This window comes from Thermobia domestica, chromosome 5 (assembly GCF_964235325.1).
Source record: "Thermobia domestica chromosome 5, izTheDome1.hap1.1, whole genome shotgun sequence".
In the NCBI taxonomy this organism is placed as follows: Eukaryota; Metazoa; Arthropoda; class Insecta; order Zygentoma; family Lepismatidae; genus Thermobia; species Thermobia domestica.
Genome location: NC_137458.1, coordinates 168334065 through 168358741, shown reverse-complemented (window position 1 = coordinate 168358741; position 24677 = coordinate 168334065). Strand labels below are relative to the sequence as shown.

At 36.2% G+C, this 24677-nt stretch overlaps 1 protein-coding gene across 1 annotated transcript; it reads right to left on the bottom strand.

Moving 5' to 3' along the window:
• Positions 1 to 19006: 19006 nt before the first annotated feature.
• On the bottom strand, positions 19007 to 23923 carry LOC145685308 (uncharacterized). Its single transcript, XM_081757681.1, has 2 exons — positions 23260 to 23923; positions 19007 to 23019 (listed from the first exon to the last, which is right to left on the bottom strand). Exons 1-2 carry the CDS (start codon positions 23921 to 23923, stop codon positions 19007 to 19009), a joined length of 4677 nt encoding a protein of 1558 aa, XP_081613807.1.
• Positions 23924 to 24677: the final 754 nt, after the last annotated feature.

The window sequence follows — 24677 nt, the reverse complement described above, 5'->3', positions numbered from 1 at the left end:
GTGAAAGAACTCAACCATTTCTAGTTTTAATATTGCACACTATAGATTAAAAACTGTAACAAATAGCGAGAAGTGGTTTCCTGCAATCAATTAAGTGTCCCAAAAATACATTTTATTTCCATCCTTAACTCTCTATTGAAATCAGAAGTGATAGAAATAAATTACATCTTTCGGTTTCATGGCAAGAAGGGGTTTTCTTCTTTTTTCTTTAAATCGATTTAATGTTCTAACAATAAACTGCATTTTATATTTTAATCCTCTATTCAAAAGGGAAGTGACAAAAATCAATCGCTTCTGGTTTTAACTAGTGGTGGACACAAAAACCGGTTTTTCGGTTTTTAGGAAAACCGAAATTTTTCAAAAAAACTGTTTTTTCTCCAAAACCGGTTTCGGTTTTCTCCAAACCAGGTTCGGTTTTTTCACCGAAACCGGTTTCGGTTTTCTCCAAAAACCGATTCGGTTTTTCACCAAAACCGGTTCGGCTTTTCACCGCCTGTAACGGTTCCTTCAACGCCTGTTCCGTTTTTTTTTTCAAAATTGGTTCTATTTCAGACCAGAATAGTGTTTTGTTCTCCGGAAAACGATTCCGTTTCCACAGAAATAGTTTTATGTGGTTTCCAAAGGTTTTTACCGAAACCAGTTTGACCCTCAAGCAAAAAATCAAATCAAATAAAATAGTGCAGTAAAAAAATATTTAACTGCAAACTAAAGAGACTCTACAATTCTAATAATTTCTGAAAAGAGTACCCTGTGTATACCTACGAGTCAGAGAAAAGAAAATAAGATAAAGGGAAAGGGGAGAAGACAGATTCAAAATTGGATAGGTAGAGGACAGGTTTCGAAAAGACGCCATGCAGCGGAAAGAAAATGGAAACTCATTAAGGGAGAAATTTTCTCAGCTTTAATTTCGTTAGCGCTTTATCAAGGAATTGCACCCACCTAGGAAGGCGTTCTTTAACAAAACTCGCTTTCTCTCTCGCACACACAGACACTTACACCTTTTCAGAAGACTCCGTTTGCAATTAAAAACTTGAGAAAAGACACAGCTCTCACACCACCCTTTCCGTTCTGCCACTATTCGCCATATCTTTTCTTCACTTTGCCTCAGCGCATCCCTTCATTTTCATGTTCCCTCCCTCACTTGTTGTAAGTGGAAGTAAGAAACACGGGGAATTATCTTTGAGAATGTCATAGCGGAAACAGTACCCTAATTTTCTCTACATCGTTCATTATTGTACTCTTTTTCTATCATTTCTCCTTCAACTATTATTGCTACTACATTCATATTACTACTGGTACTACCGTCTATTTTTCGTTTTAAATTGCTACTATCACATTCCCATCACAATTTCCTTTTTCAATTTTATCTTTGAATTCATTTTTATCTCCAATTCTGTTTAACTCAGTTCTTTTACTCGAAGACAAGAATCATTCTTAAATTGATTATTAAAAGACAGGGTGGTAGTACTATTGATATTACACTAACAGGAACACCTATTAGAATGTAATCAAATGAGTGTTATTATTTCGTCATGTTTCTAAGTTATAAGAAACTAATAGAGATATTGTATACATTTCTATAACCTTTACAGTTTTTGTCACCAAATTTCATTTATCTTCATCTTCTTGCCTCTTTCTTGTTAATTATTAGTCTCTTCAAGATATTATTCTTCCTTCGTGTGAAATATATTTTCCTATTTATCCCCCTCTTTTTTTTTAGGTAGTTTCCTGTTTTTCTCTTTTACTCTTCTTTTTCTGCGAAGACGAAAAGTCATTACTGCACTAAATGATATTCTTTGTTTACTTGTAAGTTGCAGATTCACATTCAGAATGTAACAAATTTCATTTCCTTACCTTTCAAAGGAAATAATTCGAATTCAAATATTCTGTAATTGCTCTTCATAAGTAAAGAAAATGTGATATCGGCAAAATGTTTGACTTCCTCAAAAATCCAACATCTTTATTCTGACCTTCACCCAAGTTGTCAATATAGTTACAATGTTCATATGAAAAAAGTTGTAAGAACCAACGTTTTTCTCCAGGAACTGAATATTGATTTATCTTGGTTAAAATATTACTATAAACTATATTCTTTACGGTCAGTACCATAACCTACTGATTTTTTTAGGAGTAAGGTTCGACAAAATGAGAGAAGAGGTTCTTACACAGTTCTGATAACTGTTTACACAAGTCTAATGGTATCAAACAACTACTGCAGTATACAGAACCTAATTTAAAAAAAAAAAGTCATCGGGAAAGGATAAAATATCTTTCAGAACTTAAGGAGAACGCTCATCTTAGTTGTGTAGGATCCCAAATTCGATCGATTACAGACCATGTGTATTTTAGTGAACAACATCATGTTTGTGGATTACAGGATTAGCTGAAGCTGCGTTCTCTACGCAGTGCATCATTCACATATGAGCATGAATCTCCTTGTTATTCCTTACATCTATATATGTCCCTTTACAGACACAGGTAAAGGACGTCTTGATAAAAATCGGCCATAGGTATCATGAAGGGGAGAGTTTTCGATTATTTTTTCAACATCTCGCACCGTTTGCAAGATTTAAGCCTACTTCCGGTTGGAATTTCTAATTTATGTATGATCAGTGTTTTCTTTCTTCTTGCATGCAGTATGTAATAAGCAAATACAATACACACACAATTAATTATAATGTCAATGTGGTGTTCATTGGGCAAAACACTCCAAATAATAAAGATTCATCTCAGACTGGAGAAATGGTTATCCTTCGTTTTTCATTATCATTTGGCGATGTAACGAACTCCGGAGAGATATACTAACTCCGTATACAAATATGTGATGCTGGAATGTATAACTCGTAGGATATGATACTTTAATTTTTTTAAAAAAATTCAATGTTTCCAGTGTATCCTTAAAAATGTAATAAAGAAACAACGGACATTTTTTAAATATTCAATTAGACCTTAACAATTCACATAATATTTGCATCCGATCAGTGAAAATGGCATCTTTCTAGAGCCTGTAGTTTCCGAGATATCACTGTCAAAAGAATTGGTAACAAACGTATAAACATCCACAAACATATAAACCTAGCATTTTAACATATAGATAGTCCTATTTGTTACAACATTCTCATTCCATCAGCTATTTAATAATTAATTACTTTGATTACTCTCAATTTCCTTTAGCCCAAAAAGTACAACCATGGAATATCGAACTAAAGATTTCATGTTAAGGAATGGGGCACGCTGGCTCAAGGTAGAGCGCTCACCTCTTGTATGATGGGTCCCTAGTTGAGTTCCAGACCATGTAAGCTTGTGGTAGATAACGTCGTGTCCGTGGGTTTTCTCCAATTCTCCCGTCTCTTCCCACATTCTCATTCCACCATTTCATATTTATTTATTTATTTATCTATTTGCCAAAGTTCCAGATACAGCAAGGCAACCATTTTACACTGAAACTATATAACATTCACTTTTATTAATTATCCGTCTCGCCTAGCCTACAGAGCATACTATGTTTGGGACATAAAAGTAGATATATTATTCCGTTTCTCCTTATTTGAAAACCTCCGATGTTGCTTGAGAACTTATTGTCAACTACAAATTCCACGTCGTTGTTCTCTAGCGATAATCGTTACATTAGATAGCGGAAGAGCAATGCCTTCCCCGAATGGCACATTCTTCAAGTGAAGAACACTAGCGGGAATATTGAAGCTTATAAATTCTGATGCAACATATTGCAGGAACCCCCGGCCAGTTATAAAACTAATGAAACCAAACATGCAAACGTTTCACTTTAGAGATACGGGTATTTATACTTGGTTCTTCTCACTAGCGGACTCAGAAAAGTCATTTGGGGGGATGATGAACGTACAAGAATAGTTTTTTCTTTAACCTGGTTCTTTTATTTCTATTTATACCAAGATACAGACTAGTACACAATAATTTATTTCGGGAGGTGTCCAAAGCGTTTCGGAGCGATCCAGTCAGAGACCCATGTTTCGATATCTTCTGAAGAAGTAAACCGCTGTCCAATCAAATCGTTGTTCATGCAATCGAACAAGTAGTAGTCCGAAGGAGCAACGTCTGGTGAATACGGCGGGTGGGGTAAAACTTCCCATCCGACATTTTCTAAATAGGTTTTGACCGGTTTTGCGACATGTGGGCGAGCGTTATCATGTTGAACAATAAGTTTATCATGTCTGTTCTCCCATTCTGGTCGTGTTCTGGCCAGAGCTTGCTTCAAACGCATTAATTGTCGTCGATAACGTTTTCCATTCATAGTTTCACCCGGTTGCAGCAGCTCATAGTACACCACACCTTTCATATCCCACCATATGCACAGCATAACCTTTGCACAGTGAATATCTCGTTTTGGTTGTGATGGACCTGGTTCACCTGGTTTCACCCAGGCCTTTTTTCGTTTAGGGTTCTCGTAATGGATCCACTTCTCATCACCCGTAATAATTCGATGCAGAAACCCCTTTCTGCTCTGTCGTTGAAGCAGCAATTCGCAAATGGTTTTTCGTTTTTCAACGTCTCTGTCTTTCAATTCATGTGGAACCCAATGTGACATCTTTTGAATCATTCCCATGGCTTTCAAGCGTTTGGAGACTGTTGTTTGATCAACGCCTAATGCTGCTGCAAGTTGTTCCTGCGTTTGACACGAATCCTGCTCGAGCAATGCTGTCAATTCTTCGTCTTGAAATTTTTTTGGCTGTCCAGCTCGCTCTTGGTCTGCCAAGCCGAAATCACCACTTCTAAACCGTGCAAACCACTTCTGACACGTTCGCTCAGCTAGAGCATGGTCACCATACACTTCCACCAAAATACGATGACTTTCAGTCGCACTTTTCTGCATGTTAAAGTAATGCAGCAGGACACCCCGCAAAAACACTTTATCAGGCACAAATTGCGCCATGTTCACTTAACTACAAACTGGTGTTGTTGACGCTTTAATCCACTGCCCTATACTACGAACGATACGCGATGACAGGGGTTTGCAACACATGTGTGGATACACGGAACGGTGGGACGCTCCGTTCGTTGCGCCATCTCTTGTCCACCCGCACGAATTAATTTTTAGACCAAATATTTTTTTGGTATTTTGCTAAATACCAAAACAATGAACACGAAAAATGTAGAAAATAGCCAGAAAACGCTGTTATATGAACTCATCACAATATAAACCAGCAGAATACCAGTTCTTCGCATGGGGAAAATGCGTTTCATTTTGGACATAAACGGATTAATTTTAATTTAAACGACATCGGAAGTGTCACTGTTTGTATCAACATCACCGAAAACTATGGATTCGGCACTAATATCGGTCATTTTCGATCATCTGTATATATGTGCCCCCTCTCTCAAGTTGAGGGGCTGTATTTGGATTTAAACGGTATCAGAATTCTCACTGTTCATGTCAGTAACCCCCAAAACTATGAATTTGACTCTAATATCGGTGATTTTCAATCATTTTTAAATATCTCCTCCTGCCTATCAAAGTGAAGTGATAAAATCCATCCCAGGTCCGAACCTCATCTATGTTCAAAATTTGATCGAGAAAGGTCGAGTGGTTCAAGAGTTATGAAGTCACAAATATAGTAACTTTCTTATATACAGGTGTCTCAAGCAGAGATGGTCATCCTCCCTCATTTTGCCCTCATGAGGGCCGCCCTCATCCTCATTTTAGTAGTTGAGGGTGAGGGCGTAGGAGGGTGAGGGCGATAAAGTAATTGAGGGTGAGTGTGAGGGCGTCAATGGAGGGTGAGTGTGAGGGAGGTGAGGGTGAGGGCGTCAATTGAGGGTGAGGGTAAGGGTTCATAAAATTAATTATCTTGCAATTCTTCATTTCTGGAAAATATGTTAGAAAATGTAATGTAGTTTTTTTCTTAGAATTAATCGTCGTTCACAGAAAATCGTCATATCAATATTCCATCAGTTTCATACGCTTTTCATGCGCGAAGACAAGATGTTTCTCATAGCTTTATTACTTTTGTATATTTATATATTTTCACTTTATAGAAATAATAATTACGAAATATATAAAAAAAATATCTACTGCGAGTTTTTGGCTACCGAAAATTTCAAAATTTAAGGAAAGTAACCCATTAAAAATACTAGAAGTTCTCAGGAAATAACGTTTTTTTTTTTCATATATTCGTTCAGAAGAGAAACTAATAAATATTCATATATTCATTCATTCTCAAATTGTAACTAAGAAAAAGCTTTATTTCTTCTTCTAAGTAAGATAAAAAATATACATATATAAGAAAAGTACAAAGCTGCAAGCCGCAATAAAAAACTTTATATTTAATTATCAAATAAAAATATATTTCCTGCTTTTGGCTATATACAGGGTTTTCATAAAGTATGGACGGATTTAATTCGCTTATAATTTACATAAAAATGCTCATATTGAAATCAAATAAAGTGCAAACGGTAGCGGAAGGATTAAATTTTTACATGTAATCTGCACCAGCTCAGTTCATTCACCGCCACACCTCCAACTGGGCGCCATTTACGTCCACACATTCGCCTAGGCGGCGCTGGAATCCACTCACAGCGTTCCGCCGTGTTTGATCCGAAATGCCAGCCACAGACGCCCTGATTTTGTCCTTTAAGTTCTCCAAACCACTTGGCTTCTTTGCATAAACTTCCGTTTTCACATGACCCCGAGTTCCATGGACCGTCTAGGAATCGACTTCTGTGGGCTGTTGATGATGCTTTCCCTTACCCTGCTCACTGTTGCAGGCGATGTTGGCGGCCTCCCACTTCGAGGACGGTCCAGGACGCTTCCTGTCTCCAAGAACTTAGCATGCCACTTTCGGATTGCACTCTCAGTCGGTGCCGGCTTTTTGAACTCTTTGGTGAACTTTCGAAACACCAGAATTGGTGATTTTAGCTCTGCGTATCACAGAACACATTGCGCTTTCTCTTTCACCGACGCCATCTTTGATACGGTAAAAAAATAGTCTTCTCAGAGGAGTTTTTCATTTATTTATTTCTTTAAAAGACACACACACCAATACAGCTTACAACTTACTTTTAACAGTCAACATTGAAACAACAATGGATGGAATTTGGTAAGAAACTGACCCTTGCCCTCCCTCTCCCTCTCTCAATGTGTTCAGAGTTGCCGCTTATCTAACAGTGTTGCCAACTAAAAATTTAACCCTTCCGCTACCGTTTGCACTTTATTTGATTTCATTATGAGCATTTTTATGAAAATTATAAGCAAATTAAATCCGTACAGACTTTATGAAAACCCTGTACGTAATTTTAGACTTCCAAACTACGCTATGCATATGAAAGGGAAGTCTTATAGAATGGCTGTGTCCGTCTGCGTGTCTGTCTGTCAACAGGTATTACATCAAAATCGGTAAGAGCTATTGACAAGCGGTTTTCGGGAATCGATCCAGCATCCCAATAATAGGTTGAATCTCCTTCAACAACCTCCTACTTAACAGGTACCCTCGAATCACCTTGGCAGTCAATTTGTTAAACCGGAAGTGGTAGAAATCGAAAATTTCCGGTTTCAAATTAAAGACCACGAGTAAAAAACTAATAGCGATCGGCAAGCGGTTTTCGAAAATAGGTGGATATGAAAAGAACCACCTTAACTCCTGCATTTTTACTAAAACTGGAAGTGGTAGGATCCACTACTACTTCAGGTTTCAATATTTATTTTCATAAACTTAAAAGGGTAAGAGGTATCGACAAACGGTTTTCGGGAATCAATTCTGCATTGCCAGAATAGGTTCCATCTCTATCAACAATCTTACTTAAACGGGAAGTGGTGGAAGTAGAGATGGTCATCCTCCCTCATTTTGCCCTCATGAGGGCCGCCCTCTCCCTCATTTTAGTAGTTGAGGGTGAGGGCGATAAAGTAATTGAGGGTGAACAAAGGAAAACCCAGTATTTATGAAACTAGCACAGATTAAGTATTGGATATGCAACAATATTATTAGCGTTTAACTATAGCGTTTAAGCTTTTACTTATTAATTTATAAACTGTATAACCAAAAAAAAAAAAAAAAAGTTAAACAGTAGCTTGTAATAATTGTTGTTGGGTTTCTCCTAACAGTGACACACATACTACTTGTAAATAACAAGTTGTTGCAGTAAAATAAGGAGATTAAACTAAAAATGAACAAGCACGCTTACATCAATACTATACATTAAATAAATTTAGAAATAGGTGCAGAAAATGCAATAAAATTATAGAGACCAAATAGATAAGCATCTTCTCACATTCTAAAGTACATCTATATACACCCAATATTCTAACCAGAAGTGATCCATATAATGTATATAGGGGCCCAATATTCTAACCAGAAGTGATCCAAACTGTGTGTATACGAGCCTAACATTTTAACCAGAAGTGATACAAAATATGTGTATAGGGGCTCCATATTCTACCCAAAAATGATTCAAACTATATGAATAGGGGCCAAATATTCTAACCAGAAGTGATCCAAATTATGTGTATAGGGGCTTAATATTCTAACCAGAAGTGATCCAAACTATGCATATAGCGGCCCATTACTCTAAAAAGAAATGATCCAAACTATGTGTATAACGGCCCATTATTCTAAAAGAAATGATCCAAACTATGTGTATAGAGGCGCAATATTCTAACCAGAAGTGACCCAAACTATGTGTATATGGGCCAAATATTCTAACCAGAAGTGATTCAAAATATGTGTATAGAGATGTAATATTTAAAAAGAAGTGATCTAAACTATGTGTATAGGGGCCCATTTTTCTAAAAAGAAGTGATCCAAACTACGTGCATAGGGACCCAATATCCTAACCAGAAGTGATCCAAAATACTGTATGTGTATAGGAGCCTAACATTTTAACCAGAAGTGATCCAAAATATGTGTATAGGGGCCCAACATTTTAACTAGAAGTGATCTAAATTATACATATAGAGGCGCAATATTCCAACCGGAAGTGATCCAAACTATGCTTATAGGGGCACAATATTCTAACAAAAAGTGATAAATTTGTCAGTTCCAGTTTCAATAGATGGATAAATGAACATGTATTATTGAGTGCGTGTATATATGTGGAGGAGGGGAGGATAAACTTACTCTTCAGATGCTGAATCAATTCTATGCCAAAAAATGAACTGTCCCTGTCTTTTTACCATTTTTGCTGTATGAAACTCAAAGCGATACATTTACACGATTTCTGGTTTCAATAAAGGTGCAAGGCTGAGATTATGATAACTCCATTTTGGAAGACTAAATTCATATCGTTCTCTCTGTTGATCTAACGACTAGCGCGCCCACTTTGGGTGCATAGGATCTCGGGTTCGATTACCGGTGAGAGGTTTTTGAAGTTTGAACGTATTACGATGGTTCGGGTTACACCTTAAATTAACAGCAGATTCAAGTCTCATGTAGTTTCGGTGCTCAAAGAGACGCTAAACTTGAATCCAGTCAACCACTAAATTCATATCAAAACAGCTTTTCGCTAAATTTTTATACCATTTTTTCTCAATGAGTATCAATGTTGAAACTGAAAGTTATAGTGCATATAAACTATTTTCAGTTTTAGCAGAGTTATAAGGGGCGAGAAGGGGTTGCTGACTACATAGTATAACGACTCTATAGAAAAGCGTCGTCAACCTGGTTCGTCTTGTAAAATATCAGTTACGAAGCGATAATTACTTTTCTTTATGCACAAATCAACTCAGATATTCAAAGATTATTAGTCTCACCTTTATTGCTTGATATGTCTTAAATATTGGTTTTAAGACCGTAAAATACATAAATTTACTTGACTAGGTCAACACATAACATGTACATAGCCATAACTATCCCATAATAATCTCTTACATATATTAAAAACATTCTTCTTTTCTGTTAATTTAAAATGAACATTCTACTAAGTATATTACATATTTATGAGCACTTTTTGCCCACGGTACAGGTAAATATTATACAAACTAAAGTATTTCGTTATAGAAAATGTCGCCCGACAGAGGGACTGAATATAAAAGTCATGAGTAGGCTTGGCTTTTATATTCAAGAACCACTGGTCTGATTAGATTAATGTTCGTACATTACATATGTTCTTTATATTTTGATCACACCTCGTATATATCTTCATTATTTTTTTGTTAACCCTCATATATATATAAAATATTAGTTATTATCATTCACATAAATACATTTACAATAAATCTTTGATTTCATTAATATTTCTCTTTTATTACATTATTATTTATTCTTTATCATTAAAAACATCGTCGCTTAGAAATATAATTAACGAGGGTGAAACACAAATTATCAAGATTACTAGTTTCGATCATTATTATAAACGATGATGTGACAAATAATATTTATTCTTTTCGGGCGCATTGTATAACAAATAAGTTAGATGTTACAATTGTAATGTATACATAGTAGCACTAAGATGTCATAAATAATGAAGAATTTCATTCAAGGTAGTTATTGAATAATGGATTTTATAGAATGGATCTTATTCTTAACATAATCTTTGACAATTAAACACAAATCAATCTGATATAAAGTAAAATTTTTTTTTTTTTTTTTACCTTTAACTAATTATAAATTGAATTATGATTCTTCACATTAATAAGAAAGAATAAAAATTAGACATAACCTACGTTTGAATAATCAAATGGAAGTAAATAAATTTATTTTACAGAAACAAAAGACACCTTTTTGTTATTAAATAAACACATTTTTCATTATTATTGTTATCTTTCATTCTTATTTATTTGATCAAGAATGTTGGGTGCTACTAACTCTTTAACTAGATGCATCTCAAATATTTATGATCATCGTTTTCATTATTAATATTAACACAAACTTTAAAACGAAAATTCACAAGAATCTATAACCAACATGGGTTTAACCTAATTTCGTTAACAGTAATTATGTTACATTCGCACTGGCATATGAATCTAATAAAGTGCATTGTACCGCACAATCGTGGTTAGGTTCTACATTAGGTTGTACCTGTCTTTCATCGTGATTTGAATTTGGATACGAAGTACCATCTCGTGAACAATGATTATGTCTATACATAGGATTGATAGCATCTCTAGGATTTCGACATGTATTTCTATTATTTTTGTGTCTACTTCGGTTGATTAGGTTAGGCGGATTCCTTACATAACCTTGTCTATTTTGTTCATTTTGATTGCTAGAGTATACTCGTCTTAGGTTCGGTTCATTATTATTCACACTTCGGATATTCAAATTCCGAACAGGGACCAAATGATCTGTATTATTCTTATTTTTACCCATTCCTGATTGTGTTAGATTCATAGCATGGTATTGAGTTTCGTAGCATTGTACAAGCATTAATAAATGACTGAAACTCATACACTGTGTGGAAAATAAGATCTGCTGTAATTTAAATGGAAGCAAATTGCGAATCGATGCAATTATTCTTGATTCCGATTGCAAGGGATTAACGACCTTTAATTCATTATAGACATTTATAACAAACTCTACAATAGATTTGTGCAATCGAGGATTGAAATGTTGATTTCTAAGAGTGGCATCTCTGTTTGCCAGCAAAAAGTCATTTTCGTAATTCGCGATCAATGCCGCTTTAAATTCCTCATATGTACTAATGTGATCACGTATTGCCTTAAACCATAAGGAACAAGGTGGGAGTAATACATGGGGTATTAATTTCATGTATTGTGATCGGTCGATAGACATTATACTGCATTCGTCTTGGAACTTCTCTAAGAAAGAACTAGCATTTTCATTGCACTTACCACTAAATTTACTCATGGCTTTGATTTCGCTCATCTTGACACTTAACTTTACCTTTCTTTTCTCACTCCTTGTTCTTGTGGTGTGATTGTTCCGGTCCGTAGCGTGCTGTGTCATGATACCATTTATATTTCGTTCATCAGTGATCTTCGGACAATTTTCCTCTAATATAATATCCTCCTCAGATTCCGGCGAAGGCGTATTTATATCCGGTGATTGGGGAAACTCGAAGCGATCACTGCCCAGATTATTGCGATAAATGTTATCTCTAGCCTGTAACGTTTTAATTTCTTCCTGCATAGTAGCCAACTGGATCTTTTGATGTTTAACGGAAGATTCTATTAACGTTAAATCCTTTTTTACAGCACAGATTTCATGATTTTGATGATCGTGCTTTTCTTGACACTCATCGGCTAACCTTTTTAACTTCTCTTCAAACTGCGAGGATATGTCGTTCATCACCTGGACGATTGTTTGTTTCGTATCGTCAGATTTCAGTTCTATCCGTTCTATTCGTTTACTTAATTCTTCATACTGCTTGCTAGCTTCGTTAAATTTCAGTTCTATCTTCTTTTCCATGGTCTGGTTAGCTTCATAGAACTTCTGTTCCATGGTCTGGTTAGCTTCATAGAACTTCTGTTCCATGTTTGTGTTAGATTCATTGAGCTTCTGTTCCATGGTTTGTTTTATCTCAGTCGTCATTTGCATAATTTGTCGCTGCACAGCTAACAAAAGTCGATCCTCAGATGACAAACTTGGTGTTGCACTAATTTCACCTGGATTACTGGTATTAGATTCCTGTTGCACTATTTCACTATCCATTTTTCGTTTGATGACCTTACCGCTTCGTAATACGGTTAAGTTCGTATTCATAAATGGTAATATCCAAGTAAATTCAGCCCTACTTTCCTTCTTCGGGAACTGAATTTTCAAAAGTCCCGGGTTTGGTAAACCAAATTTTTATAACGACTCTATAGAAAAGCGTCGTCAACCTGGTTCGTCTTGTAAAATATCAGTTACGAAGCGATAATTACTTTTCTTTATGCACAAATCAACTCAGATATTCAAAGATTATTAGTCTCACCTTTATTGCTTGATATGTCTTAAATATTGGTTTTAAGACCGTAAAATACATAAATTTACTTGACTAGGTCAACACATAACATGTACATAGCCATAACTATCCCATAATAATCTCTTACATATATTAAAAACATTCTTCTTTTCTGTTAATTTAAAATGAACATTCTACTAAGTATATTACATATTTATGAGCACTTTTTGCCCACGGTACAGGTAAATATTATACAAACTAAAGTATTTCGTTATAATAGAAAAGAAAGGTTTGTTACTTTATCTTATTGTTTTCGTTCTGATAACTGTCGATGGGACAGACTGGCACTGCTGTCTTATAAGACTTTTCATACTTATGCATATAATTTGGAACTCTAAAATTCAGAAGAAAAATTAGTACGGCTATGTAAGGACGTTTTTAATGTATAGATGTATAAAGACAGCAGATATATAAAGGAGTTTTTGGAAAATGAAACTCCTTGTAGTTGCTACTCTAACAGCACAAGATGTGCTAAGCATGTGCCATTGAGGTGTCCCAGCTACTTTTTAGGTACCCGACACTTGGCACATATGAAATTAATATGCTAAGTATATCCTTCAGCTACCTACAGTTTTAGATACTTCTTACACCTAAATTGATATTTGCAACTATGTACCACAAATATAGCATTTATATACCTGGCTCAGTTTCGAACTCTAACAATCATTTGTTTTTATGTTGTCACTCGGGACATATATCTGTCATTTCTAGGGACCTCCTAGATACCCGAACAACACAAGATCTGCTAGGCTTGCGCCATTTAGGTGTTCTAAATTCATCTTCCACATTTGATGCATTTGTTGCTTCTTTTTCTAAGCGATTGTGTACAGGCCCGCAACCAGCCACAGAGGTTTGGGGGGGGGGCATGAATATCTTAGAGGGGGCCAAGTCATCAAAAATTCTCTTACAAATATCTAAATTGTGTTTTTTGTGTTAATACTAGACTTTTGTATTGAGGTCTGGAGGGTCCATAAAAAGTTTAGGAGGGCCAAGGCCCCATCTGGTTGCGGGCCTGATTGTGTACTAGAAGCAACAAACACACCAACTTTATTAGATGGCAACTGTCGCTGATCATTTGAAAGTGAATATGGAAGAACCATGAAATAAAGTAAATAGACACTCGTCATTTTGTTATAAAATTACATGGCGAGCAGATTTTGTTTGATCCCAAACGTCGAATATACGCGGTTAAAGGAGCACTCTGATTAACCAAATTCAAAAGACCTCAACAATTTATCCCTCTACAAGCGACGTTCTCTTCATCGCCTCCGTGACGAAGTCGAGTCGAGCCGTGGCTAGTAACCCAAAGGTTGGTGGTTCGCGCCTACCCTGGGGTACGTTTCTTTTACTTGTTTTTAAAGTGTTTTTTTAGACACCTTAATGTAAACACATTATGCATATAGGCGATTTAACATATTTTGGGGGAGTAATTTGGTGGTTCATTGACGGCAGGGGGAACATACCTAAAACATACTAGGCACGTTCCCCAGGTACATGCCAAGCATGTGCCTAGGGGCGGACATAGACTGTGATTACCATTTACCATTCATGCGATTTCTCTCTCAAAGGTACACTCATGTCCAAAATGATTGTCGCATATCTATAACTGTTTTCTTGTAAGAATATAATTTGATAATCATTTCGCAGGGTACTTTTAATACTGTTACTATGTATATAATCGGGAAATGTATATTTGTGGTAAATTTCATAGGAAAAGAATTATAAATACGAAAATTAGAACGAGTAAAACAAAAGGTTGCTAAATGGACAAGAAAATTTGATTTTCGTTTTATTGTTCGTATTTACTGCTTTTCACATGAAATTTGCCACATACATATCTTTGCCGATTATACACATACTAACATTATAAGAAATATCGAGCGAATTCGTTATCAAATTATATTCGTAGAAAAACATATTTATAGACGTGCGACAATAATTGAATGAGTGAGTTGAAAAAGGTACACATTCCAGAAAATAGGCAAGCTAAACTAGGATGCTTATATTCATTTTATATGTACCTACACCGCTTGAGAGGAACAAGGAAGGCATTCATTAATTTTAGGTCCTCTTTACTGAAGTCTACGGGAATGTATGAGTGGAAAATCGAACATATTTCTGGAATGTGTTCATGTTTCCATCCAGTGTTTTAAAGTTGAGGTTTTAGGAATGTGTTCCTTTTTCAACTCACCCATTCAATTTTGGACATTAGTGTACATAAGGCACATACTGGACACATTCCCATGTACCTGAGGGAAAATAATAGGCATATGCCTGCTATGTAATTATGCTGTTAGGGTACATACATTTCATTTTTCTGTTAATAAAATCTATTTGTATTTTTAGAAAAAAATATTTATTATTTTCCTAATTTAATTTGTATTTGAATTAATGGCATTTTAAAAATGAATGACCGCCTAAATTGAATTCTCAAATTCTCAGTTGAATGAGTTGAGTTCAAGAAAATTTTAGTTGAACGGGGCCTACAGTGGTTGTCCTTTAGATTAATGAGAGCGAATGACTGTGAAATTAATTTTTTAAGCTTTTCTGTCGGGAAACGAACCCATGATCAAATGTACCAAAGGCGCACGTACTAGCCACTAACTTTTCTGAATTCAGGAATCTTTCCGAAATCACGAATTTTTCAAAATTCCAGAATTTTTGCGAATTCCAAAACTTTTACGAAATTTTCTAAATTCCGGAATTTTTCTGATTTTACTTTACCAAGATTCCGGAAAGTGAAAAATCAGAAATTGGCCATCCCTATATCTACACGTAAAGAACAAAATAACTATCTCTGTTTAGTTTGTATAGTTTGTGGAATGTGCAACCTTTTTCAAGTCATACAAGTCAAAGCGAAGTGCAGTTTACATGTGGCTTACATTATAAATTTTGTATTTTAATAAATCCAAATTTTTCTTAGTGGACGCGTTTTCTTCGAACACATATGATACGCAAATCCATTTGATCTATAGTTGACCTCAACTACGTTTCCCTTGTCTTTGTCTGCTGAATAATCTTCCCTATTGTGCATGTCGATGGAAGTAAATTCAGATATACAGCATTTTAATTGCTTCTGTAACAGCTAGGGAGGAAATCTTAGAAGTGTGAGAGGAAATCGATGTCCAAGATTGCCACCTCTGTTAGGCGACATTTCAAACAAAGAACAGAGCTTAAACAAAGACGCTTTCATTTAACATTTATACTGAGCAACTTACATATTTACATTTCATTCAAAGCCATTAGACCAAATATATAGAAAGTAATTCACTTTAGAAATGACAGGAAACAGAATATTGCCTTCTCCTGGCACTCAGGTGATTTTGTCATATACATAAATACAGGTATATAAGCCTAGCTACAAGAATTCAACGTACGTAAAAACGTACCTTTAAATTTCTAGAAATACGCTTATAGAACTGGGCTTACGAGAATCTGTTCTTCCAAACAGATATACTGTATGTATTTCAGATTACTTCAAACGTACATGGTTCTACAAGGGGCAGAAAGAATGTTTTTAAAATGTAAACAATCCCCCGTTAAACAAAGAAAAAAGAATGTGTGCAACCATGAAACACCGCAACCCTTTAAATCCCTCAAAGCAAAATATAAGATATATATATATATATATATATATATATATATATATATATATATATATATATATATATATATATATATATTCTCAAATGACACAAGTATCGAAAAACAAGCCAGAGGGCACGATGAGACTGCTCGAGGGAGAGGAAGGGGTGATTGTAGAGAAGTCGTTTCCATGGCTACGGGAACAACAACCTCCAGTGTCCCCATTCGTCATTTGTCATGTTCATTAAACCTTCAAAAACCATTTTTCCAGAGTGACAGGCTTCCCTTCCCGCCCTCTCTTGTTTCATTCAGCTTCCCTTGATATAAAATGGAGGCAGGGAAAGGGGGAGGGACTTGTGTTGCAAGCAGTTTTAAGAGCTCGGTTTGCTTCATAGCAAAACAACTTTTTCCTCTTCTTTTTATTTATTTATTTATTTTTTTTTTTAAAGGAGAATTTCTAGACAGGAAATTACCAGAAGAGTTCTACAATATTTTCTTGCGTAACAGTTTTTGATCGAATGTCCGCCTGATGTTGACAGCAACGGAATTATTCAAGACTGGTCACATGTTTTTGCAAGACATTCGTTTCAAGATACATGCGATGAGTTTCAGAATTGAGTTCAAACAACGGTAAGAGACACAATGTTATAGTTTTCGTACGTCATTTGATTTTCTTTTTCTTTTTTTAAATTAGTTACAGAGATAGTACATACAATACGCGATCGAATAAACTTAACCGATCTTGATATGCTGCTAGATCTTGACGAGTTTAGTACGGATATAAAGTACGTATTATGGTGTACACTGCAGGGAGGTAACCATCAGGGCTGGCTATACCACATATGTGCCACACGTGCATTTCCACGCGGCGCCAAGTTTCGAGGGGCGGTAAAATCTGTCACAACTATATTAATTCAAGTAAATATTTCTTGTTGGAAACAGACTTCATGATGATGGTAATTAAACTTACTAAGCTGATTTTCTATTTGAATACTAAATTCATAAATCATGTTCAGGTCGCATTCGTGCTAAAGCAAATGGTCAAACAAACCCCAGCACGAATTACTTGATTGTTGTCAAATACAAGAACTTAATTCTCGAACAGTAGCGAACACCTGTTCCATTTAGTTAGTCATCACAATTTTGATATGAAAACTAGTCTTGTTCTTGTCATAAACAATTTCCTTATCATTGAAGGAGGAAACGAGTTTTTTTTTTTTTTAATACAGAGTAGAAGGAAAATTAAGAAATAAAGATAAAAGAGCTAGTTGCACTGGAATTGCAAACTGATACATATGAAATTGAAATTTGATATTGAATTCTAGAAAAAAGGATTACCATCTTTTCTGTGCAAATGTGTTTGCTTTATCTTTCACTAACATAATATATTATTATTTAAAGAAAAAAACATACACGTGATTGTATTTGTAGTGTTCAGGCCTTTCTGAGTATGAGTGCTCTTTCCTTTCCCTTTGTTGTTCATGATGAGGTAGGATACTTAAAATCATGGCTTTTAAAATGTATTCTTTTTGGAGAAAGGGGCGGCAACTTATGCCGTTTCACGGGGCGCCTAATTGTCTAGAGCCGGCCTTCATAAACACAGGGGACAAATGGGCCCGGCCCTCCAAACGACTTCCTGCCCTGCTCCCCTAAATGGAGTTCGACTGTTAGGTGTGTATTTAAACATGTTTACTACATCAAATGACGAATACTTATAATAGGACAACTAGAAGTGTCCACTGTTATGACCACAGGAAGAATTATGTTTTAATGAATATAAAACAAGAAATTTAACTATTGTAAAAAATTGCCCCTCTTTCCCTTTCTACTTGAAGCGAAATTTTCGAAAACACTGCAACGCATGTGCACTCATTTTTGATTTGGTGTTTACATCAAATTTCACGCCTCCAACTTAAGCAAACCGTCCGATTAGGAATTTCTAAATAAAGAAAGAAAATTTTAATGCTGAAAATTGTCCCCATTAGGAGTCGATTAAAAAAAAAAAAAAAAAAAAGCTGAAACATGTTTGTACAATATGAATGTATATATTTGTAACTTCACTAAAGTACAATAACAATGTTAAAAACAATATTCATACTAGTGGACTGTAAGGCTTGATTCGTACACCACATGAATGCAACCAAATATAAATTCACTGTATTTAATGATTACAACTTCAATTTGCAGACAAAACATATACACGAGAATAAACATGTTCACAAGGTCTTTAGTTGTAAATGATTGTGATTGCGATGGCTTATTGTTTATGTTATGTTATATGATGTTCGACCATGATATATGGTCCACCAAAACTGTATGTTCTTGCTGCCTCCCCACTCACACTTAAACAATAGAAAAGCGTTAAGCAACTTGAACACTGTTGCCAGCTAAAGGCACACACACTGTTAAATACACAAATAATCCCAAACATACTCCCCCCTGTTGGTCAGCTAAGGTCTGACCAAATAAAACAAAATGATACACATAAAAAACGAAACAAACACAAAACTTGAAGAACTGTACTTATTTTTAGATTACTCAAATCTCAATTCTAATCCTTGTTATATGGTAATGCAACTAGTTTGTTGATGGAACGTTTATATGTTCCAGTTGTAGTACGAACCGTCACTACACGAACTAAGAAATCCTTTCCTGGGAACACTTTTTCAATGATACCCAATTTCCACTGCAATGCAGGAACGTTGTCTTCAATCAGCAAAACTACATCTCCGACCTTGAGATTGTGTTGCGGTGAAGTTGTCTTAGAGCGTTGTTGAAGACCATGTAAATAATCTCGGGACCATCTCTTCCAAATGTGTTGTTTTAGTTGTTGCATCTTCTGCCAACGAGATAAGCGGTTGTGTGGTAGATCGGTGAGGTTAGGCTCTGGTAAAGCTGTAAGTGCTTCTCCAATTAAAAAATGTCCAGGGGTGAGAACACTGATGTCGTTAGGTTCACTTGATAGCACTGTAAGTGGTCGAGAGTTGAGACAGGCCTCAATCTGTGTCAGTAATGTTGCAAACACTTCATATGTTAACACTGCACCCTTTGTAATACGAACTAGATGGTATTTCATTGATTTTATACCGGCTTCCCATAGTCCTCCAAAATGCGGCGAATTTGGTGGTATGAAGTGCCACTGAATTCCTTCGGTCGATGTAAAATCATGAACTTGAGAACTAAAAGGATCTGATGAAAACAGCTGATACAATTCTTTCAATTCGTTGTTGGCTCCAACGAAATTTGTGCCATTGTCGCTGTATATATTGAGACATCTTCCTCGTCTGGCTATGAATCTGCGTAAAGCTGCTATGAATGACTGCGCACTAAGATCTGTTACCAATTCCAGATGTATTGCCTTGGTGGATAAACAAACAAATAACGCAACATATGCCTTACGTACAGATCTATTTCTAACTGCTCCTGATTTTATGTAAAACGCTCCAGCGTAGTCCACGCCTACGTTTAGGAATGGTCTGGCTTGCTGCACACGAGCTGCTGGCAACTGTCCCATAAGTTGTTTTGAACCACTGGCTTTTAACTTGAAACACGTGAAGCAATGATGGATCACTTGTTTTACTACCTGTTTGCACCTGATGATCCAATATTTCTGGCGTAGTGATGATATTAATAATTGGGGTCCAGCATGAAGTAATCTTAAGTGTTCTGCTTCCACTATAAGTTTTGTCAAGTGTTGGTTTGAAGGCAGAACTATTTGATGTTTGGCGTCAAACGGAAGTTGACTATTCTCCAATCTTCCTCCAACTCGGATCATGCCTTCACTATCTAAAAATGGATGTAAATTGTTCAGTTTACTTCTTGGTGGAACAATGTTTCCATCACGAAGATGCTGTAATTCGCTGTGAAATCCAATTTCTTGTGTCCATTTGATGCAAACATGGAGCGCAGTATGGAGTTCTTGCACTGAAAGACCTTTTGTTAGTTTGTTTTGCTTGTGTCTGATGTTATGAACAAAACGTCTACAATATGCTATTGTCCTAACTAACCTTGACAATTTTGAGAATCTTGTTATGGTTTCATTGCACCAATTGTCTAAAGTGACTGTCAATGTTATGGTTCCCTTACTCTCTGGAACTTGATCTGGTTGCAGTGAATCCTTACTTGTGACTGACCAATTAGATTCTAAACTAGAAAGCCATTGTGGACCGTGCCACCATAATGAATTGTCCTTTATGGAAACTGCATCTATTCCTCTTGAAATCAAATCTCCAGGGTTGTCTGAAGAGGTTACATGTTTCCAACAGCTAACGTCAGTTAAGTCTTGAATTTGAGCTACTCTGTTGGCCACGAAAGGTTTCCATTTGTTGCACGGAGAAGCTAGCCATGCCAACACGATTTGGGAGTCGGTCCATAAATGGACGCTACTTATGTTCAATTTTAAAATTGGTAAAATCTTGTGAACTAACTTTGCCAAAACAACTGCTGCGCATAACTCCAGACGTGGGAGAGTGATTTTCTTGACTGGGGCCACACGTGATTTAGCACATAATAACTTAACTGATATTTTTCCTTGTTGATTGATCGATCGCATATAAATGCAAGCTCCATATGCTCTTTGAGAAGCATCTGAAAAACCATGGATCTGAATCTCCTCTATGTTTCCTTCAACGAGTACATATCTGTCGAATTTTATCTGATTGATTAATGGAAGTTGCTTGTATAATTTAATCCATTTCTTTGCTAATTCCATTGGTATACTGTCGTCCCATTGAACCTTTTGCCGCCACAATTCTTGCAAAAATATTTTGTATGAAATGACAACTGGTGAAATTATTCCTAATGGATCGAATATAGAGGCAATGATTGAAGCAACCTGGCGTTTAGTAATGCACTCTTGAACCTTCATTGTTGACGTCTTGCTTTCAACGAGAAATATATCCTTGTCTGGATGCCATGACAATCCTAATGCCTTGACGCCTTGGCCCTCATGGAACTGGATTGGACGCTGCACTTCTCGAAGCTCTGGCGAGATGGATTCCAATAACCTTGGATCATTCGAACTCCATTTCCTAAGTATAAAACCTCCCTTTCCCAGTAACTCTATCAATTGCTTCTGGACCTCTAAAGCTTGCTGTATGTCGCTCATGCCACTACAAACATCATCAATATAGAAATCTCGACGTAATATTTCTGCTGCTACAGGGTAATTATACTCTTCTTCGTCTGCTAATTGCTGTAGGCATCTTGTGGCCACAAATGAAGCACATACCGTACCATACGTTAGTGTTTTCAACTCAAAAACTTGAATCGGATCATTTCTAGATCTTCTCCACAATATACGTTGTAATGGCGTGTCTTCTGGATGAACAGTGACCATGCGATACATCTTAGCGATATCTGCAGTGAATACTACCGAATGAGTTCTGAAGCGCAAAATGATAGAAAATAAATCTTGCTGTATTGTAGGACCAACTAAGAGAATGTCATTGAGGCTTTTTCCGCTGTCAGATTTTGCTGAAGCATCAAACACTACACGGAGCTTTGTTGTAGAGCTTGTGGGCTTAAAAACTGCATGATGAGGCAAATAGTATGTAACGCTGACGTCCTCCTTTTTACTCTCATCTATCCTTACCATGTGACCAAGATTTTCATATTCTTGCATGAATTCCGTATATTTAGCTTCAAAGTTCGGGTGTTGATCGAATCTTCTCTCCAATTGCTTTAATCTAACCAATGCCTGCTGATAAGAATCGCCTAAAACTGTACGGTCTTCAAGCAAAGGCAATCGTACAGTGAAACGCCCTGTATGATCTCTTGTTGTATTCTGAACGAAATGTCGCTCACATGCAAGCTCTTCGCTTGATCTAGGTGTAACAGTAATTTCTTCTAGTTCCCAGAATTTTTGAAGTTGTTGCTGTAGATCTATGTTTGTCTTCACAAAACATGTTGTTAATGGAATATGGGGGTTACGTTCTTGAGGAATGCGTCCTGCCACGATCCATCCCAATTCTGTCTCCTGAAGCACTGGAAAATCACCTGGCCGTGTTTTGTGCCCTGACTTCATAATTATGTAGAATACTTCCGCACCTAAAAGAATATCTATGTCGCCAGGCGTATTAAAAGTAGGATCTGCTAGAACAGTGTCCTTGGGAATGTTCCAATCGTCATAATTAATTCTTTCTTCCGGTAGTTTACTTGTAATGTGAGGGAGAACTGAACAACTTATATTCAATGAAAATGTGTTAACACATGAATGGACACTAATATCTACAGAGTACTTTGTATTAGATATCGCTTGATTTATACCTTGAATTGGAGTATACTGTCTATACCGTTTGATGTTCAATTGTTGCACCAAATTCTCTGTTACGAAATTGGTCTGACTAGCACTGTCTAGAAGCGCGCGACAAGGAACCAAATTTCCCTTATTATCCCTTACTTTTACTATTGCAGTAGATAACAACACTCTTGCGTTGGGCCTAGCCTTTAATGCACAATATGACACTTGCCCTAAATTTTCACTGGAATCTGAGTTGTTACTACGCTCTTGCACCGCAGCACTGTTTACACTTGGAAACCGCACTGATTTCTCCTTTGTTACGTCTATATGCAATAATGTATTGTGCTTTTTGGAACACTTTTTACAACCTCTCGATTTACAATTCTTCAAAAAATGATTACTTTTCAAACAATTCATGCATAATTTATTTTTACGAATGCACTCTAATTTTTGGCTGTGTCCCGCATTCACAAAAGACGAACAAGAATATAAGGGATGCTGGCTATTACAAAATTCACATGCATTTGAAAATGTTGATAAATAAGTCTTTGATGACTGATTACTTTTTGCTTGCTTGTTTTGTACGCTACTACCCTGCTTCACACCATCAATACTAGTTCTCATGTTCTCAAGCACCTGACAACGTTTCTCGAGAAACGAAAAGAATTCTGATAAAGCAGGAAAATTAGAATTCGTATTTTGAAGCTCCCATGACTTTCTAGTAGTTGCGTCTAATTTTGATACAAAGTGTTGGGTCAAAATTACGTCTGTGAGGTTTACGTTTGGCTCAAGTGCTTGTAGCGCATTTATATTGCTAGTAGCTGTATTTATAAAAGCGCGAAGTTCACTTACATTTTCTTTATACACTGGCTTGATTTGTAGTATTTCGTGAATGTAAGAAGAAGCAATTAGCTTTTTATTTGAATACCTGTCAACGAGTAATTGCCATGCTACTGAATAATTTGTTTCGGTAATTGGTAAATTTTCAATTAGGTTTAACGCTTCGCCCTTAAGAGAAGTTCGGAGGTACTGAAACTTCTGTACTGTGGAAATGTCTTTATTCTCGTGAATAAGAGATGTAAAGGTGTCCTTATATGATAACCAATGTTTACAGTTTCCGTCAAATGCAGGCAACTGTATGACCGGTAATTTAACTTGTGCGCTACTGCTAGTGCTATTATTAACAGCTGATTCTTTATTTCCATGTTTTAAAACAAGCGCTTGCATTTGAGCCTCTAAAGAAAAATACACATTTTCAATTTCTGCACGAGCGTTTACTGCTTCCGCTTCGGGTTCGATTTGATCAATTTCAATAGTATCTTGCACCTCCTGCAACTTTGACCAGACGTTATTTAGATGTTTTAAGCGTGCACGTATTTCTTCTATATTGCCTTCATTTGGATCAAAGGCCTGAACAAAAGTGTTTATTCTTGTTAACTGGCCTCTGTATGCAGATCTTTGCCCTAAAAGACGCTGGTGTGATTCACTCATGATTAAATGCTACGCAGAAATATGAAGAATAAAAAACTACTGACCTGATGATGATGTTTTTTGTTTTCTTTTACCTATGAAATATACTCCAGAAGCGTGGTCCTGGTATAACAGCTGTCCGCCTACACAGAAAACGTGCTGATTGTCCAACGTACGTGATAGCACCACATATAGGCCGACACAAACACATTTCTCTTCATAACAGCACAGAACAATTCTCAGAAATCTTTGCACTCATCCGGCCCGGAGGACCAAATGTACAATATGAATGTATATATTTGTAACTTCACTAAAGTACAATAACAATGTTAAAAACAATATTCATACTAGTGGACTGTAAGGCTTGATTCGTACACCACATGAATGCAACCAAATATAAATTCACTGTATTTAATGATTACAACTTCAATTTGCAGACAAAACATATACACGAGAATAAACATGTTCACAAGGTCTTTAGTTGTAAATGATTGTGATTGCGATGGCTTAT

Coding starts and splice junctions, on each gene's coding strand:
- LOC145685308 (XM_081757681.1), bottom strand. CDS start 23,923: ATGCAAGCGCTTGTTTTAAAACATGGAAATAAAGAATCAGCTGTTAAT. Junction 23,020..23,259: donor ACAAAACAAGCAAGCAAAAA/GTAATCAGTCAT, acceptor TATTGCATATAG/ACGTAACAAAGGAGAAATCA.